Genomic DNA, 18458 nt, shown 5'->3' with positions numbered 1-18458 from the left:
TCAGAAGAAGTGATGTCATTTTTGCTGCCCAAGATAACCTTCTTGTTTCCAGGCGGGCCTAGGTCAAACATCTCTGTAAAACATCTCTTGCCAGCCCCAACGCAGAGTTGTTGATCATTTCTCAGTGCTCCCACATTCAATGAACCAACATTTATTAAGTCCCTACTGTGTGCTAAGCCCAGGGTGAGGGACACCAAACCAACACATCCCACTCGGTCTTCAAGGAGTACACAGCCAACCCCTCTGACGTGACCAGATGAAATGATTAAAGCTTTCCCCTCCCCACCCACTGAAGGATTTTGCCTCTGTGGTTTTGTCCCCTACCCACCATCTGAGGAGGGTTTTTCTCTGCCAGTGCAGTTCTTCGGGGCTTTTGTGATGGAGAATCTGAGAATGGACAGGACTGAGAGGTCACCACCCTCAACACACACACACATACACACACATGCATACACTGGAAGCGAGTGACAGGAAGGAGAAGGGGGAAAATCTTAGAGACAGGCAACAGGGAGGAAGGGGTGCTGAAGACAGGGGCACAGGGACACCTGTAGTGGGTGAAGGACATGCGATGGGAAAGAGAACAGGATTTTTTCTTTAAATATTAATTAATTATTTATTTATTTGTCTGCGCCGAGTCTTAGTTGCGGCTTGCAGGATCTTCTGTGCAGCATGCAGGATCTTTTAGTTGTGAGATCTAGTTCCCTGACCAGGGATCGAACCCGGGCCCCCTGCATTGGGAGCTCAGAGTCTTAACCACTGGACCACCAGGGAAGTCCCAGAGAAGAGGAATTTTTAAATCATAGCTGTGGTCTGTTATCTGCCCCTTTTGTGGTGTTTGAGAAATGCAGGTAAAGAACTTGAGTTATTCTGATATCACTTTGTTTTTTGTGGGGTTTTTTTGTTTTGTTTTTTGTTTTGGCTGCATCAAGCGGCTTGCAGGAAGGACGTGCGATTGGAAAGAGAACAGGAATTTTAAAAAATATATTATTTATTTGGCTGCGCCGAGCCTTAGTTGCGGCTTGCGGGATCTTCTTTGCAGCATGCAGGATCTTTTAGTTGTGAGATCTAGTTCCCTGACCAGGGATCAAACCCGTGCCCCCTGCAGTGGAAGCATGGAGTCCTAACCACTGTGCCGCCAGGGAATTCCCTGATATCACTTTGGATTGCTGGACCGTGTTTTCTGAATTCAAGCCACTCCAAGCCTGGCCAGCACTGGCCACTTTTTTTTTTAAGAGCACTACCTAGCACTGATGAGGACATTGGGAAATAAGCAGTCTCACACATTGCTGGTAGGTTTAAAAATTGATGTAACCGGACTTCCCTGGTGGCGCAGTGGTTCAGAATCCGCCTGCCAATGCAGGGGACACAGGTTCGAGCCCTGGTCCGGGAAGATCCCACATGCCGCGGAGCAACTAAGCCCGTGCACCACAACTGCTGAGCCTACACTCTAGAGCCTGCGGGCCACAACTAGTGAGGCTGCGTGCTGCAACTACTGAAGCCTACGCGTCTAGAGCCCGTGCTCCGTAACAAGAGAAGCCACCACAGTAAGAAGTCCGTGCACCACAATGAAGACCCAATGCAGCCAGAAAAAAATAATAAAATAGATAATAATACAGATCAATTGTTGAATGTGGAAAGGTTTCCAAAACATATAGCTGAGAAAAGTAAAAGGCAAGGTGCAAAGCTGTAAGTCGACCATGATGATGTAGATATATATTCACAGAGAAAAAAACTACAAATTTAGGGTGGAGGATACATGGGTGTTTCTTGTATTACACTTATATATCCTCTTTTTAAAACTGTGAACAGGAAAAAAAAAAAAAAAACTGTGAACAGGGACTTCCCCGGTGGTCCAGTGGTTAAGACTCTGCGCTTCCACTGCACAGGGTATGGGTTCGATCCCTGGTTGGGTAACTAAGATCCCTCATATCGTGAGAGGCGGCCAAAAATTGAAAAATAAATAAATGAAATAAAAAATAAAACTGTGAACAAAAGAGGGTATGTAATGTGTATTAGTTTCCTAGGGCTGCCTTGACAAAGTACCACAAACTGGGTGAATGAAACAACAGAAACTAAACAGAACTAAACAGTTCTGGAGGCCAGGAGTCTGAGGTCAAGGTGTTGGCAGGGTCATGCTCCCTCTGAAGGTGCTTGGGAAGGATCTGGTCCAGGCCTTGGTCCTAGCTTTTGGTAGTTCCTTGGTAGCGGAACTCCAGTTTACCAATGGCCTTCTCCACATGTGTGTGTCTGCATCCAAATTTCCCCTTTTTATAAGGATAACAGCTGTAGTGGATATTAGGGACCCATACTTCTCCAGTATGACCTCATCCTAACTAATTACAACTATAACAAATCTATTTCCAAATAAAGTTGCATTCTGAGGTACTGGTGTTAGGACTTCAACATATTAACTTTTGGGGGACACAATTCAACCGAAACATAATGCATATGTTCCATTTAAAGATGTATAATAAAATCGGGACTTCCCTGGCGGTCCAGTGGTTAGGACTCTGTGCTTCTACTGCATGGGGCATGGGTTCCATCCCTGGTCAGGGAAGTAGGATTCCTGCATGCTGCACGGTGCGGCCAAAAATAATCATAATATTAATAACAATAAAATAAACACTAATGGAGCACCACCCAGCCACCCAGCTTAAGTAATAAAAGATTTTTTTTTATTTTTTTTATTTTTTAAAAAATTTTTAACCGGAAGACACTATCTCAGAATGTTAACACTAACGATTTAAGTTTCCTCTTTCTGTTTCTCTAAATTTCAACAATGAACCTGGGCTTTTCTTGTTCGTTGGAAATAAACACAGGTGAAGGAGGAGTTGTTAGCTCCAGCGCTGGACCCCAGCCCTGCGTGCAGCTCCTGGCAGGGGGATGGCCGGAGTCCTTAGGCTCTGAAGCAGCCTCTCCATTTGCCCTAGGGCCTGATTACCGGTTGTTTCCATCTTAGAGCACTTCCTCCAGGGCCCTGATGCAATGGCCACAGCATAACCCTGGGGAGAAGGAATCCGTGCTCCAAACAGGGTCTAGCTTTTTCTTTCAGGTGACTTGAGAGATTTCAAGTCCTGGGTGGAGTAGGGAGAGAAAATTCTCCCAGGCCCTATCAAGGATTGGCTCCTCTTGGACCTTTAACCAGCCCCTCACTGACCCTGGGCCTCTGAGATTGGATGGATGCTGGACTCAGTGGAGAAGAGAGTCCAGGTTCTACGGTGGCCCAAAGCAGCGGTTCTCAAAGTGGGGTCCCTGTACCAGCAACATCAGCATCACCAGGGAACTTGTTAGAAATACACATTGTTTAGGCTCCACCCCAGACTTACTGAATCAGAAACTGGGGGGCGGGGGGAGCAGCAATCTGTGTTTTAACAAGTTCTCCAGGTGATTCGGATGCACTGTAAAGTTTGGACTCTAAAGTTTGAGAACCACTTCCCGGACCATCTGGGAGTGACCTTGGAGGGCAAATCTGGTCATGCCCCTTCATTTTAATGAAGGAAACACATTTTACAGAGAGGAGAAGGACCTGGCTCAAGGGGTACAGATAATTAAGTGGCAGAGGTGAAATTGGAAATTCGATTACCTGTTTACAGAGACACCCTCCTTCTCCCTGCCCCACTTTTTCCTCTGACTCAGGCAGACCACCCAAGTCCATCCTGATTCACGGTCATCGTCTAGAGGGTCCCTGTGATACCAGTGACCCTCAGTGCAGCACTCCCTCTGTGCCAGGCACTGCGCTCACCTGCATTAGCTCAATGGATCCTCACAACATCCGGTGAGGTCGGCTTGAGTGTAATCCCATTTTACAGAGCAGAAAACTGAGTCTCGAGAGAGGTCAGGACACTTGCCCATGGTCATAGAGCTAGAAGGGGCTGAGACAACTCAAGACAGTTTTCTCTGCCCGCAGGGCCTACGCTGTGACTAGTAGGTTTGCAGGGAGGGCTCTTCTCCAGTATCCCTTCATTTTTTTTTTTTTTTTTGGCCGCCCTGCTGTTTAAGGGATCTTAGTTCCCCCACCAGGGATTGAACAAGGGCCCTCAGCAATGAAAGTGCGGAGTCCTAACCACTGGACCGCCAGGGAATTCTCCAGCATTTACAATTCGGCTAAGAAACCGGAAGGAAAGAAAGAGCTCTCCAAGCAGGCGAAACAGTTGGCAAACAGCCAATGCCCAAAAGCTGCCATTTACTCATAGCAAAGCCCCTTGTCTCTTGGTTTGCACACTGTTGTGGCAGTAGCGGGGTGGGGGGAAGAGCAGATTAGAAGTGGTCCAGCAGGAGTGAGAAGGAGACCTGGTTCTTGCCCCGACCCATCCCCACTCTCACTTTCTCACAGTTCCCCGTGCCTTCCCCAAGCAGTGGGTATGCCTTGGAGAAAGACTTCCCAGCCTTTTTTCAGAGCAGGGCACCCACAGAAAACCAAAATATTTACACAGCATCTAAGTAGTCTGGTGGGTATTGTGGGACGTTTGGAAGTCTTGATGACAATTTCATACTTCATTCTTCATAATATATATTAGGATTAGAAACTGTGGTATAAAATATTAGGGAAGACGTTAAAGCTCAGTTTTGTATAAAACTTCCAAATAAAACATACTGGATAAAAGAAGACAGACACAAAAGGCCAGGTACTACATGATTCCATCCAGGTGACAGTTTGGAAAAGGCAAACAGATCAGTGGTTTCCAGGGACTGGGGTGGGAAAAGGGAATCGACTGCAGAGAGGCAGAGGAGAACTTTTTGGGGGGATGTATATATTCCATATCTTCACTGTAGTACTGGTGGCATGACTTTACATCTGTCAAAAATCATCAAAGTACAGAGAAAGACAAATACTGTATGATATCACTTATATATGGGATCTAAAAAAAAAAAAAAACAACAATCTGGTGAATAAAACAGAAAAGAATGAAGAGTGGCCCCCGCTCGCCGCAACTAGAGAAAGCCCTCACACAGAAACGAAGACACAACACAGCAAAAATAAATAAGTAAATTAATAAACTCCTACCCCCAACATAAAAAAATAAAATAAAATAAATGTCCATAATTAAAAAAAAAAAAAGAAACAGACTCCTAGATACAGAGAACAAACTAGGGGTTACCAGTGGGGACAGGGAAGGGGGAGGTGCATTAGAGGGTTAGGGGGAAAACAGGGTTATTATGGAATTATATGAAATCATGTGTGTGAAACTTTTGAAAATTGTAAAGCACTATAGAATTTAAAGAATCATTCATTCCAAAAAAAAATCAAAGTAAATTTTACCATATGTAGATTCAGCTACAGTTCCCAAACCTGTCAGCTTCTCAGGATCACCTGCGATAGTTTTGTTCAAAAACAGTCAGGCCTCACCCACAACCTACTGAATCAGAACCCTGGGCAGGAGAATTAGGAGGGGGCAGGAATCTGCATTTCAACCAGCTCCCCAGGTAACAGGTGGTGGAGTGTGTGGTTTGGGGCCAGGACTTCTGGGTCAGGACAGGGGATGCCAAGCTTCTATCTCCAGCCCAGACCCGACCCCTGAATCCCAGGCTCGTGTATCTAACTCATTGACACCTGCACCTGAATCTCAAATGTAGCACATCTGAAAATGATCTCCTGACCCGCCCCAAGCCAGTCCCCTGCCCCACACTCTGTAGTTTTCTCCATTTCTGTTGATGGCAGTTCCATTCTTCTAGTAATTTGGGTCCAAAACTTTGACATTATCCTCAATCTGTCTAGGTCTCTCTCTCTGTTGTTGTTTAGCTTTTATTTCATAATCATAAACTTAACTCTGCAATTCAGCTAGACTTGGAGTGGGGAATGGAAAATGTGAAACCCAAAGCACTGCAGCAAAAGCACAAAGATTATAGGATGTCACGAGCAGATGAGGGTGAGGGATGCTCTACTGAGCTACGGAAGGAATGGGCTGTTTAAGATAAGGCACGAGTCAGATTTACTAGATTTGTCCACAGACAGCAATGGTGAGCTTCTTGCTGGTCTTGCCATTGCTGGATCCAGAGTGGTCCACGGCTGCCACCCCGTTCATGACCTTTTCTACCTTGCCAAAGACCACACACCTGCCATCCGGCCACTCAGTCTTGACAGTGCAGATGAGAACCTGGGAACCACTTGTGTTGGGTCCAGCATTTGCCACGGACAAGGTGCCAGGACCTGTGTGTTTCAGGGTGAAATTCTCATCATCAAATTTCTCATTGCAGCTGGATGCCACCAGTGCCATGATGGCACCACCCTGGCACATAAATCCCAGAATACTTCTGTGAAAGGAGGACCCTCATAACCAAATCCTTTCTCCCCAGTGCTCAGAGCACGCAAGTTTTCTGCTGTCTTTGGAACTTTGTCTGCAAACAGCCTGAAGGAGATGCAGCCCAAGGGCTCGCTGACAATGTGGAAGAACACAGAGGGGTTGACCATTGCTAGGCAGCGCAGGGAGCAGCTCCCAGCGGTGGCGTATCAGTGTCTCCTCCTGAAATTCTGCTGCTGCCTCTCACCGACCCCACTGTTAACACCCTGGTCTGGGGCACCATCATGTCTCACCTGGATTATTACAATGGGTTCCTAACCCATCTACCTACTGCTACCCTGGATCCAACTACAGTTCATTACAGCAGCCAGGGTAATCATGTTAAAATAAAAATTAAATTGTGTCATTTGTCTGCCTCAAACCCTCCAGGGGCTCCCTGTCTCAGAGTAAAAGCCAAAATGACCTCCAAGGCCCTCCATGCTCTGGCCCTGACCTTGGCTCCCTCACCTCCAGAACTTGGCTCCTCCTTGCTTGTTCTGCTCCAGCCACAGTGGCATCTTCCCTGTCTTTTGAACCTGCCAGTCCTGTTCCTGCCTCAGGACCTTTGCATATGCTGCCCCCTTGGCCTAGAATGGTCTTCTTTCCCATATCCCCAGAGCTTGTCCCCTCACTTCCTTCAAGTCTTTGTTCATGTGTTAACTTCTCAGCTCATACTTGATATTTCCTCCCTCGTTTTGTTCTGTAGGACTTAACAACCTCCAATATTTGCTTCTCTGTTTTTGTCTGTCTCCCTCACTAGAATATCAGCTCTATGAGGTCAGGGATTTTTGAGGGACAGTTTTATTCACCGCTGTATCCCTAGTATCTAAACATGGCCCATAGAGGGTGCTCAATAAATGTTCATTTTAATGAATGAAAGGGACACCTGGAGCCTGGAAGGGAGAAGTGACTTACTCAAGGTCATAGCCATCCAGAATCAATGGCTTTTGGTCTTGGAATGAACAAAGCACCAATTCCACAGCTCTGGCCCAAAGTCCTTCTCAGAGCCATGCCAAGCTCTGGAACCAAAGCCAGGCCAGCAGGACCTCATCCCTGGTACGGAAGGAGGGAAAGCCCAGCCCCAGGGGGTGCCTGACTGACTCTGCCAGGACCCAGGGGCTTACAAGACCAAGTCAAGAGGCTGCATGGGGGAGGGGCTCCTCTGAAGGAGGAAACCTGGAGATGGCAGGTCCTGCGCTGGTGGAGCCACAGCAGCTACGGGCAAGACAAGGAGTCGCCTCCCCATCCCCTCCGGCTGCCTGAGCGCAGGCAGTGGAGACAGTTGCTGGGCCTTCCAGGGGTGGGGAGAGAGGAAGGCCGGCAGTTCCCAAGCAGGAGAGCATTAGAAGGTGAAGCTGCTGCAAGTAACCCAGAGCACAGCGGGCAGATTCCAAATGCCCCAGGCTCCCTTCCCATTGCTGGCCCCAAACCAGCAGAGGGCGCCCTGGCCCACAAGGTCCAGGTTCTGCCACCTTGCGCCCTCTGGCTGCCACACTAGTTAGGGCAGGAGGGGAGCCCTGGATCTCCCCAGCCACTTCCAGGGGAGGGGTTCCAACTGCACAAGTGAAGATCCAAAGGCAAGGAGGCCTCAGCAGCCCTCGGTCTGGCCTGGGCCCACCCTGGCCAGCAAGGTGAGGCCAGTGATGACCACGACAGCCGCAGTGGGTAAGCACTCACTGTGGGCTGGGCTCCAGGCCTGGCTACTTTATACCCACCTGGCCCGTGAGATACTTCTCCTCCCACCTCCACTTTACCAATGAGCAGACTGAGGACGTGATGCCAGGTCGATCGCCTGACTCCTTCTCTAGGCTGCCCTCCCCCTCTGTCTCTCCACCTGCTCATTCACAGATCAGGAACACCTCCCTCCCAGCCCTCAGGACACGCAAAGAGGCTCAACCATGAGTTAAAAAGTATAAAGTGCAATACCAGCCAGCTTTTATTGAGGGCATACTGTGTGCTGGGTCCTCCTCCCACCTCCCTGCACTTCCCACTGGCCAGGGAAGAGGGTGGCAGGTGAGACCCATGTGTCAAGCTGGATAGGGAACTGAGGTGGAGGTAGAAGGTGGCAGAGGGGCCCCAGCAGCTGGGTCCTCAGCTGGGGGCAGGGCTCCTGTGTCCGCCCAGCTTGAAACTGAAGGCTGGGGGCCCTCCCTTCTTCCCTCCACCCCAGGCCCGGAATCAGGCTGGCAAAGTAAGAGGGCCTGCGAGCCCTGCCCTTGTGCTACGTGACCTTTGGGGAAGGGGACCCGTCTCTGAGTGGTTTCTCCCAATGGAAGACGAGTCCAGAGGGCAGAGTGGCCATGCCCAAGGTGGAAGCCAGGTCTCTACTGGGTCTATGGTTCCTGGTGGCGGCTCTTGCTCTGCTCCCTGGACAGCTATGGCCTATTCCCTGGTACTTCTCTGGAGTCACCACCCTGACCTGGTGGGACAAGAGAGGTAAGAGGAGAGAAGTAGAAAGAACTAGAGTTGGACAATGAGAGACAGAGACAGAAACAGATACAGAGATAGTGAGAGACACAAAGAGATAGAGATGGGCAGAGAGAAAGAGAGCGAGAGAGAGGGAGTTAGAGGTGGACAGAGAAATGCAGACACAGTCAAAGATACAAACAGAGACAGAGAGAGAGAAAGCCCGAGACAGAGAGAGGGAGAGAGAGAAGACAGCTGAGAAGAGGAAAGGGAGACCCAAACACAGAGTCAGTCGTTGAAGGCGAGAGAAAACCGAGGCCCACCTAGAGCTCATCCTGGGGGTGGGGGTGGAGGCTGTGCCCACTGCTGCCGGCCAGGTCCTGGCGGGGGTCCCGCAGGGTCTTATAAGAGCCACTCCAGCTGACGAGGCGGCCGCTGTCATCGTCCCAGGGCGAGGACGTCTCTGTGTCGCTGAGCCACTCAGCGTCCCCCGCGTAGTGGGTGGGAGCAGCGAGCAGGGGCCGGGCTGAGAAGGCCCGCAGGTCCCGCGGCCAGAAGTGTGCCTTGTACTGCTCACTAAGAGGTGGGAGGCTGGCTCAGGGGGGCTGGGGTAGGCCCCTCCACCCAGACCCATGTCAGCCCAGAGCCAGGCACCTCACCCCCAGAGCACCTGACCGCCCTCCCCATCTAATCCTGAGGCAGGATTTCTCTTATCCCCATTTTCCAGATGGGGAAACTGAGGCACAGAACAGGAAAATCGCTTGACTGAAAACCACAGGGCATCACAGAATTCACACATAGATTGGTCTGACTCCAAGGCTAAGCTGGGCTATTCCTTGGTGACCAGAAAAGTGACTCAGCCCTGCCAGCCTCAGTCTCTCCACCTGCCCAGTGAGGGGACTTACTACTTGCTGAGGTGGGCTCTCGAGACAGGCTGACCCTGCCCTACCCCCATCTGAGGCTCACTTGGGGTGCTGGTCAAACATGATGGGCAGGAACTCATCCACGGGCAGCATTCGGCGCAGGGGCTGGGAGGCCAGCAGCTTGCGGGCGCCAGCCAGGCTCAGGACGTACGCCAGTGTCCAGTACGAGTAGCCAGCTACCACCAGGTGCGGCAGCCCCTCCACGGCTGCCTCCTCCTCAGGGTTCACCTGCTTCCGGCCGAGGTAGCTGCAGGTGACACCAGGGGTCCCAGGAGTCACTGTAGATGTCCCAGGACCCCTCAGGAGGAAGCAGACCCCTGGAGGCCCACCCCTCTCCCTGGCCCCTGGGGGCACAGGCTGCCTACATCAGGTCCCAAGGAAGTTTCTCCGCCTCCACCTCCTTCATCAGCCGCTCCAGCCGCATCTTGAAATTGCTTTCAAAACGCACGTCGTCCTCAAACACCACGACCTGGGCCAGGCCCCGGGCAACCACCTGTGGTACACGGTGGGGGAGGCTCTTTAGACCCCTCCCACCTGACTGACTCTGACAGACACTCCTAGCCTCAGTTACAGGCCAAATGCTCAGCCCTGGCTGCGTCACTCAGCTGCTAAAGGCTGGGCGGGGTGGGGGGTGGGGGGCTCCCTTCTTCCCTCCACCCCTGGCCCTGAATCAGGCCGGCAAAGTAAGGGGGCCTGTGAGCCCTGCCCTTGCGCTATGTGACCTTTGGGGAAGGGGACCCGTCTCTGAGTGGTTTCTCCCGATGGAAGACGGGTCCAGAGGGTAGTCTTGCTCTCCAAGCAGATCACAATGGCAATCAGAACCCTTGCTGCAGTCACTGAGCACTGGGGCCACAGTGCTCATCTCCAGGGACCCTCAGGAGGCACGATGTCCCCGTACTGCGGCAAGGAGATAGAGACACAGGGAGATGAACCCACTCGTCCAAGGACACACAGCCAGGAAGTGGCAGAACTGGGATCTGAACCACATCTGCTGGACTCCAGGGCCTGGCTCCTCACTTCCGCCTCTTGGGCTTTCCTCGAGGAAGCTAGGCTGGGGGGTGGGGGGCTGGGGGGGTGGAGGAAGGCCCTAGCCCCACACATCCCTGAGAATAAATACTTTTTGTAACTGTTGGAAATGTGAAAAGAGCATGAGATCAGCTCAGTAAGTGGTGAAACGTACATCATCCTTCAATCTGTTCAGAGGTAGCAGAAAAGCAGAAATATAAGCTCACACGCCCATATTTCTGCTACAGTAGAAAATAAAAACACGGAGTGAGTCTGTGCTCCACCTCCTGGAGGGGGCGCCCCTTGGAGGGCCAGGCCCGGGTCCTCTCCTGCCGTGTCCAGGCAGTGACCTCTCCCAGGCACTCACACCCCAGCCCTGGGCTGAGGCTGCTTGGCCAAGCCCTAGGCCTTTCTTCTTCCCACACAGAACACACCCAACTCCTTCAGCCCCAGGGCCTGTGCACGCACTGCCTTCCTCTGCTGAGAAGCCTCCTCTCCCTGCCCCTCAATGGCGAGGCCCACCCTGACCCCACAGGAGGCCAGGAGGCCGGGCCAGTCCGCACTCTTGAACAGCCTGTATATCCCCGCTCCGTGGCAAGCTTAGTTCTTTCTTGATTTCTGCGCCTTGCTCTGGTCCCTTTGCCCCAGGAGGGACCGGCTGCATTCTTCTTGTTCACCTCTGTGTTCTCAGAGCAGAAGCTCTCCTGGCACACAGCAGGTGCTCAGTGGAGACCGCAGGGTGAATAAGGTATAGGGCTGGGCCCTTAGGAGGCTGAAAGCTGCTGGCCGGGTCATCGTTAGTGCGCTCGGTCACCCCCGGTCACACGAGTGCTGGTACAGAGCAGTGGATGGGGGTCCTCACCTCCTCCCAGATGGAGTAGTGGCTGAGGAAGCAGCCCACCTCGCCCTTGGTCAGTGTGCGGCCCGAGTAGGGGTCCTGGTAGCCGGGAAGCAGGTCCACGCCGAGGCTCCTCATGACACTGCTGTTGAGTGCCCTGAGGCAGATGGTATAAGGGGGTCAGGGGTGCCCGCCAGGGACCTGTCCAGGGGGAACTGGCCTGTGCAAGTTGGGGACAGTCACACTGGAGTCTGGTTGGAAGGAGGCTTCAGTCTTGTTACTGCTTCGTGTGGCCTGAAGCCATCAGTGACTGGACCTGGAGCGCCACTGCCACCTCGGGCGGGGGGGATCCTAAGGGGAGGGGGCAGCAGTCTGAGGGGGACACACCCCAGGATGAATGCGGGGAACGCGGCAGATACTTCTTAGGCAGCGGCCCAAGCGAAGGATGGACATCCTGCAGTCCACAGGGCCGGGGCGTATGCAGCAAACAGCAGTGGGCACGTGGGGCCGTGTGACCCCTGGTTGCTGGGGGAACACGACTGGCCTGCTCCCACCCCCGCCCCGCCCATCAGGGACCTAAGTTCAGGATGGAAAAGAATAACCCTGATAATCGTAATGAAGACATTATTAACCTTTGGGATACTTACTACATTTCAGGCCCTGGCTAAACCTTCACTGAACCCTTACAAGTCCCTAAGAGGAAGGCAGTTACTCGCCGTTTACACAGTAGGGCTGAGAGATGGAGGTCACGCAGCTGGTGACCACGCCCAGAAGCTCCAGACCCTGGGCCTTAACCACTGTACTCTCCTCCCTCAGGTGGGCTGAGGGAGGGCACCCTGTCCTGTTCTGTCTGCCCTGGGACTCCCCGAGACAGAATTACTCAGGCCCTGTTTGAATACCTCCTAGAACGGCAAACTCATTCAGCTCACTGTCTGCTTTTCCCACCCCCATGGAGCTGTGATGGACCACCCGGTCCCCACCGGCTGCCCAGGGTCCTGTCCCCACCCAGGAAGCCTCACCGGCCGTCCACGGCATCCACCAAACGCCCAGAGATCTCCATCTCCCAGAGCGAACTCAGCATGCGCTCTCGGCGGTTGGGCCGGCGGGCCAGGCTGATGACAAACACCTGGAAGAGGAGGGGAGGCAGGGGAGTGGGTGCAGGGGGAGGGGAGAGCCCACCCACCTCCTGGCCCCAATCCTGCAGGCCCGGAAGACTTACCTCATCAAACCCCATCTTGCTGGGCCTCTTTGGGGGCCGGGACACATGAGCTGAGGCCCACATGGGGGGCCCATCCACTGCAGAGGAAAGCACCCCCCCATCATGAGTCCCTACTGGCTCTAGTCAGCGGCAGCCCTGGAGTCCTAGCCCCCCTTGTTCCTGCCCCCTGGCAGAATACCCAGCAGGAGATCACAGAATCCACCTGCCTCCATTGTACGGATGGGCAGACTGAGGCCCAGCGGGAAAAGGGACTTGCCCAGAGTCAGGGAATGAGTTGGGGAGAGGCTTCAACCCCAGCGGTGGGGAGGGGGGACACACCGGCTCACAGCCCTCACCCAGCGCTTCCAAGATCAGGTGGATGAAGTTGACTCTCTCATCCTCCAGCCCCTGGTGGGATTTCACAGGCACGTTCATGTACCCATAACGGTGCTCGTTGCACACGTGGGCCGAGACCCCTGCGGAGAGAGGCCGAGTGAGCACTGGAGTGCAGGGTGGGGCTCTCAGAACCCAGATGGGAGGTCCTAGGCCCAGTCCTGCCAGTGACCCACCACGTGAGTCCTGTCTGGAACCCGGCGTCCCCACCTGGGCTTGGAGGGAGAAACGGCTTGGCTCAAACAATATCTAAGGGATCTTCCTGCCGAAATGGTTTATTCACGCGATAGACACATCTAGAGCACCAGCTGGCTGCTGGTGGTGAGAAAGACAGACAGTCTTTGCCCTCAGGGGATCAAGGTGAGGAAGGAGCAGGCAAACTCACACCTGGCTACAGCCACCTGATGCCACCGGGCGTTGCTCCACCCCCTAAATCTTTCCCACCTCTGCCCAACCCCCCTCGCCAATCCAGCACCATCACCTCTTGCCCAGATCCCTACACTTAACCCCACCCCCTCGCCTGCCCCCACCATGCTGTCCTCCACCTGGCAACCAGAGTGGCCTTTTTTATTCCTTCAATGTTTATCATCTTTATTATAATTATATATTTAGCCTTTGTCTTCTATAGACTGTGAGTCCTCCAGGGCAGGCACATGGTATCTACTAAAAAGTTAACCCCAGGCCCAGCATTGAGCACAGAGCCTGGCCCAGTGCAGGTGGTGGAAGCACGAATGATGGAGACAGAACCCCTGTTCACGAAATTCCTACAAACCGCTGACCAATAAAGAGCAGCTGATACTCAAAGTAGAGGTAAGAATGAAAATATAAGGAAATAGGGGATTCCCTGGTGGCCTAGTGGTTAGGATTCTGAGCCTGGGTTCAATCTCTGGTTAAGGAACTGAGATCCCACAAGCCGCCCGGTGTGGCCAAAAAAAAAAAAAAAAAAAGGAAATACCTTTGCTTCTTCTCATTTTTTTGTCCATGTATTGTTTCACCTTCACTCTCTCTGCGCTTGATCTTTTTTCTTCCTGCATCTCTGCACTGCAGATGTTGCTAGTACCTCATGCACACACACAAAAAAGATGACACTCTCTTCTCCCTGGACACTTCTCACACACTGCTTGCCCAAGTGCAACGCTTCTTGACTAAATCATCACTTCTAATTCACCTTGACCGCGAGCAGAGTTCTCCACCCACTAGACAGCCTTCATGTCCTTGCCCCCCGTGAGTGCACACCATGAAATACATTCTCTGTAGCCTTCTCAAGATCTTTATTCCAACAGCAGTATCTCTGTCTCACTCTCAACTTCGACTCTTCCTCAGAACTGGGTTTATCCCATCCAAACCCAAACACTTTTTTTTTCTGGCTGCGCTACACAGCTTGCGGGATCTTCGTTCCCTGACCAGGGATCAAACGTGAGTCCTCAGCAGAGAAAGCACAGAGTCCTAACCACTGGACCGCCAGGGAATTCCCCAAACCCAAACACTTTCTAGTAACCTTCATCTTAAAAATAACCACCGACAACAGAATGATATTTTCTAGTGTTCAGATCCAATCACATGATCCTCTGATGGCTGCCCGACATCCACAGGCTAAAGACCAGATGCTTGCCCATCAGGTCCACACAAGCTGGCCCCTGCCTACCTTTCCTGCCTCAGCCTGCACCATGCCCCCTTTGCTTACTGTGCGCCAGCTGCCTGCCTTCTTGTATCCCCTGCCACCACAGGACCTTTGCACCTGCTGGTCCCATTGCTTAAAATGCTCTGTCCTGCTCTGTCTACCTTGTTAATGTCTGCCCATACTTTAGATCTCAGCCCCAAAGTTTATATCCTCCAGGAAGCCTTCCCTGACAGGTTAACTCTAGTCTAAGCTCCCAAAACACCTATAATCAAAAAGCTCTTCTTCCGGTCACTGTGATTGGACATTGATTTGTGTGATCCTTTGACTGACTGGACTGGAGGATCCAGGAGGTCAGAGACTGCCTGATTTTACTCACCACTGTCTCCCCAGTGCCTGGCACCTGGTAGGTGTCCCATAAATATTTGCCTAATGAAGGAATACGTGAAAGGGCCATGGTGGGGACGGCCAGAAGGACATCTAACCTACCGGGGCAGTGGGCCCAAGAAAGCCTACGACCTGGAGGACACACAGGAATTAAAAAGATGAATTGCAGAGTGGGGAAGAGCACGCCAAGCAGAGGGAATAGCATGTGCAAAGGCCTAGAGGCCTAGGAGAAAGGCTCAAGGAGAGCTGTCCTCACCAGCAGCCTGACAGGCGTAGGCGAAGATGATGATGTCGTCGAAGGGCCAGGTATAGTTGGGGTGAGGGGGGTAGAAGCCAAGCTGTTCTGTCCCCTCCGCCCGCAGGGATACCAGGAAGGTGGAGTGGACCATGGGGACACGGAAGCAGCCCCGGCGCTGGCGGTTCTTGGTAGGGAAGTAGTCGGCTGTGCGGCGGTAGTAGCCCTGGGGAAGGGGTGGCTCCGGGCTGTGAGAGGGCGCCCCTCCATCCCCAGCACACTGCTCCCCTGCCAGGGCCCACAGACCCTAAGGCCTTCAGTCTCTCCACGTCCCTCCTCTCAGACCTCAAGCCTCCTGAGGCCCCCGAACCCGGCCTTACCTGGGGGGTGATCCCACACCAGAAATTGGAGTAGTAGGTCTGAGAGTCCAGCATCGGGGCCACCACGGGCAGCCGCTGCTCGATCAGAAGCCGCAGTGTCTGGCTGTTGGTCAGAATGTTGTCCGTGTCTGCAAACTGTGCGGAGGGGAATGTCACAGGCCCCAGCCTTGTCTGGGCTGCAGTCCCCCAAGGATTCACTGAGTGGGATCCCTCCAGATTTCCAGAAACCCAGAAAGTCTCCCAGGATCCAATGGGGTTCCCTCAGAGAGGTCTAACCTATAAACCAGTAGATCCGTTTCTGGACCAAGAATCTAGTCTGGGGCACTGGCTCGGGGATTGGGTCCAGAGATTATACCCGAGTTGCTGATCTAAGAACTTTATCTGAAGTTTTAGGAAGTAAATCCAAAGACCTACTCTGAGCTCTAGTCCAGGGAACTAGGCTCAGTTTATACCCTGGGCTCTAGCCCAGGGATCGAGTCTCAGTATATACCCTGAGCTCTGACTCAGGGATCCAGGTTTAGTACCAAGTCTGAACTCAAGCATAGGGATCCAAGCTCAATATCTGATCTGGGTTCTGACCCACGTTGCTAGCTGAAGGAGCCAGCCTGCAGGTGGTTAAGTCACACCAAGGTTTCTGTCAAGGACAGGTGCCACCACCTGTGGGAAGCCCAATTGTAGGCCAGGCTTTCTTACCAGGATATAGTCGGCCCCCCAGTCCCTGGCAAAGGTCAGGGCTTCCTGTTTCAGCTCCATCAGAAACTGGTGCCGTTCTTTGGTCCAGTGCTTAGGGCCCTCTTCGTCTGGGTAGGACCTGAGGGGGTAAAACGATGAGACGTTCCCATGCGGTAGGTGCATGTGGTGTCCCTCTCTGCAGGGCAGTGGACAGAGCCCTGGTCTGGAGGCTGTGGCTCGGGGTTGTCCCTTTCCTTCTCTGGGCTGCAGCTGTTGTCCATCTTCCCCAGAACGTTCCCCTCAGGTCACCACCTGGGCTCCCCCTCAGGCCTCCAGACCACAGCGGCATAGTCATCGCCCACAGCAGCCAGCCACTCCTGCAGCATCTCTGTGGTGTTGTCCACGTTGTGGTCTGTGGCACACCTGAGGACACAGGAGGAAGAAGGGTGAGGAGGCACAGCCACCGAAGGACCAAACCCCGAGGCAGCCTTGACCCCCGGAGCACCAACACTTGCAGGGCTGGCCTCTCCTGGGAGCAGAGGAGGCAGGTGTGCTCCAGAGGAAGGCAGGAAGCCAGGTCCCAATCATAGGTCTGTGATCCACTGTGTGACCTCAGGCAGGTTCTGACCCTCTCTGGGCTTCACTTTCTCCCTGTAACTTTAAGCTGTCCTGGCATGCTCAGGGGCTGAGATGACAGAACTTGAATGCATTTTGAAGGATGAAAAGTACCTCAACTTTGAGGAACATACCTGCCACATTCTCTGGTTACCTTCCTTCCCTGCTGTTTGACCACAGGTCAGCCCCCTCCCCTCTCTGAGTCAGGACTGGACAGAGGAGCTGCTGCTTCCCTCCACCAGATAGTTGTAATAACGACCAAACCACACTCTGAGCGTCCCTGAGAAATGCTGATGGGCCCGAGCTCCGTTGCCACCACGAGTAGCCTCTCTGAAGGGGCTCTCATGACAGAGGGGGGTGCAGGGGGCTTAGCCAAGAGCCCAGGTTTTAGGTGATACTGCCCCTTTAAGTCAATTCCCCAGAAGTGAACATTAACTACGTGTCAAGTCTTCTATGGGTGGGAACTAACTAACTCCCAAACTGGTAATTGTGGGCAGCCTCCCCAGGCCACTGGCTCCAACCCCAGCCCAACTTTGGTGTGTTGGGGAGGGAGGGTAGTTTGGTCATTTCTCTCAGTTTATCCCCAACCTCAGCTTGGGACTCCTCCCTGCTCTGGTTTCTACAGACTGTGGCCTCTGATTCCAGTGCCCTGCGGGGACGCCTAGGGGGAGAGACTGCAGGAAGGGGGCTTTGCCCTTGGCCGCAGGACCCAGCCCCTCTCCTGAGAGAGGCTGAAACCAGCCCAGGGGAAGGGGGAACGGGTGTGAATCCCCCATAGGGCAGCATGGAGCCCAGGGCTGACAGCACCCTAACGGGCTCCCCAGGAACCCGGAGGCCTGCTGGTCTGTGCCACATCGGGCCCCAGGGGACGCCAGCTACTCCTGTCTGCTCCGCTCCAAATCAGGCCAACCACAGGTCCCACGGGTTCAGTTTCAGCTCTGAGGGCTAGGGCAAGAGGGACTGGGCCCAACTTACACCCAGAGGAGGTCCCAAGAGGAGGAATAGGGGCCAGAATTAGGGAATGGTGTCCCTCTGTCAACCTAAGGCCTCAGAGGTCAGTCTGCAGGGCCAGGGGGATAAGGGGTCCTGTCCAGGGACACGGGTTGCGGAGGGCCTATCTGCGAGGGAGGGGCCTGTCTGGGTGGTGTCTGGGCAGCGAGCAGATGGGGCCATCTGGAGCCCGGACTGTCCGTGGGGTTGGGGGATAGATGCTCGGTGGATGCCAATGCCCGGGTCTCTCTCACCAGAGGGCCAGCCTGGCCCGGGGGTAGTCCAGCCGCTCCAGAGCGCCCAGGTAGTGGGGCAGAGAGTGCTCGGCATTGCGGGCCAGGATGGCAAGGACCACGGCGGGCAGCGGCGGCTCTGCGACGCCCGCAGCCTCGAGCCGCGGCCCCAGCAGGAGCAGCAGCTGGAGCAGCGGGGCGGCGGGGGTAGCGCGCATGGCGGGCGCTCTGGTGGCTGCGGCGGCCCCCGGGGCTCCCAGCCCAGCCGAGGGTAGTGGGCGGTGCGG

General features: G+C 53.6%; 1 protein-coding gene and 1 pseudogene across 2 annotated transcripts in view; both read right to left on the bottom strand.

The window, feature by feature from the left end:
- Nucleotides 1-5933: 5933 nt before the first annotated feature.
- Nucleotides 5934-6409, bottom strand: LOC112411458 (peptidyl-prolyl cis-trans isomerase A-like; annotated as a pseudogene).
- Nucleotides 6410-8191: 1782 nt separating this feature from the next.
- CERCAM (cerebral endothelial cell adhesion molecule) overlaps nt 8192-18458 on the bottom strand; it is an 11334-nt gene continuing 1067 nt past the window's right edge. Inside the window, exons 1-13 of one of the 2 annotated variants that reach the window (XM_024762780.1) lie at nt 18193-18416; nt 16646-16756; nt 16355-16472; nt 15662-15796; nt 15303-15507; nt 13005-13124; nt 12670-12746; nt 12470-12576; nt 11475-11607; nt 9973-10100; nt 9651-9854; nt 9008-9260; nt 8192-8697 (exon numbers count right to left, since the gene is read on the bottom strand). In XM_024762780.1, the coding sequence (XP_024618548.1) occupies nt 9008-9260; nt 9651-9854; nt 9973-10100; nt 11475-11607; nt 12470-12576; nt 12670-12746; nt 13005-13124; nt 15303-15507; nt 15662-15796; nt 16355-16472; nt 16646-16756; nt 18193-18389 (1788 nt within the window). In that variant the 5' untranslated portion in view covers nt 18390-18416 and the 3' untranslated portion in view covers nt 8192-8697. Of the gene's footprint in view, nt 8698-9007; nt 9261-9650; nt 9855-9972; nt 10101-11474; nt 11608-12469; nt 12577-12669; nt 12747-13004; nt 13125-15302; nt 15508-15661; nt 15797-16354; nt 16473-16645; nt 16757-18192; nt 18417-18458 lie in introns of those variants that run through there. The other variant, XM_024762781.1, reaches the window with a different exon arrangement.

The sequence above is a fragment of the Neophocaena asiaeorientalis genome, unplaced genomic scaffold (genome assembly GCF_003031525.2).
Source record: "Neophocaena asiaeorientalis asiaeorientalis breed wild unplaced genomic scaffold, Neophocaena_asiaeorientalis_V1.1 scaffold78, whole genome shotgun sequence".
NCBI lineage: Eukaryota > Metazoa > Chordata > Mammalia > Artiodactyla > Phocoenidae > Neophocaena > Neophocaena asiaeorientalis.
The sequence above is the reverse complement of the archived record's forward strand: the minus strand, read 5'-3'. Positions and strand labels throughout refer to the sequence as shown.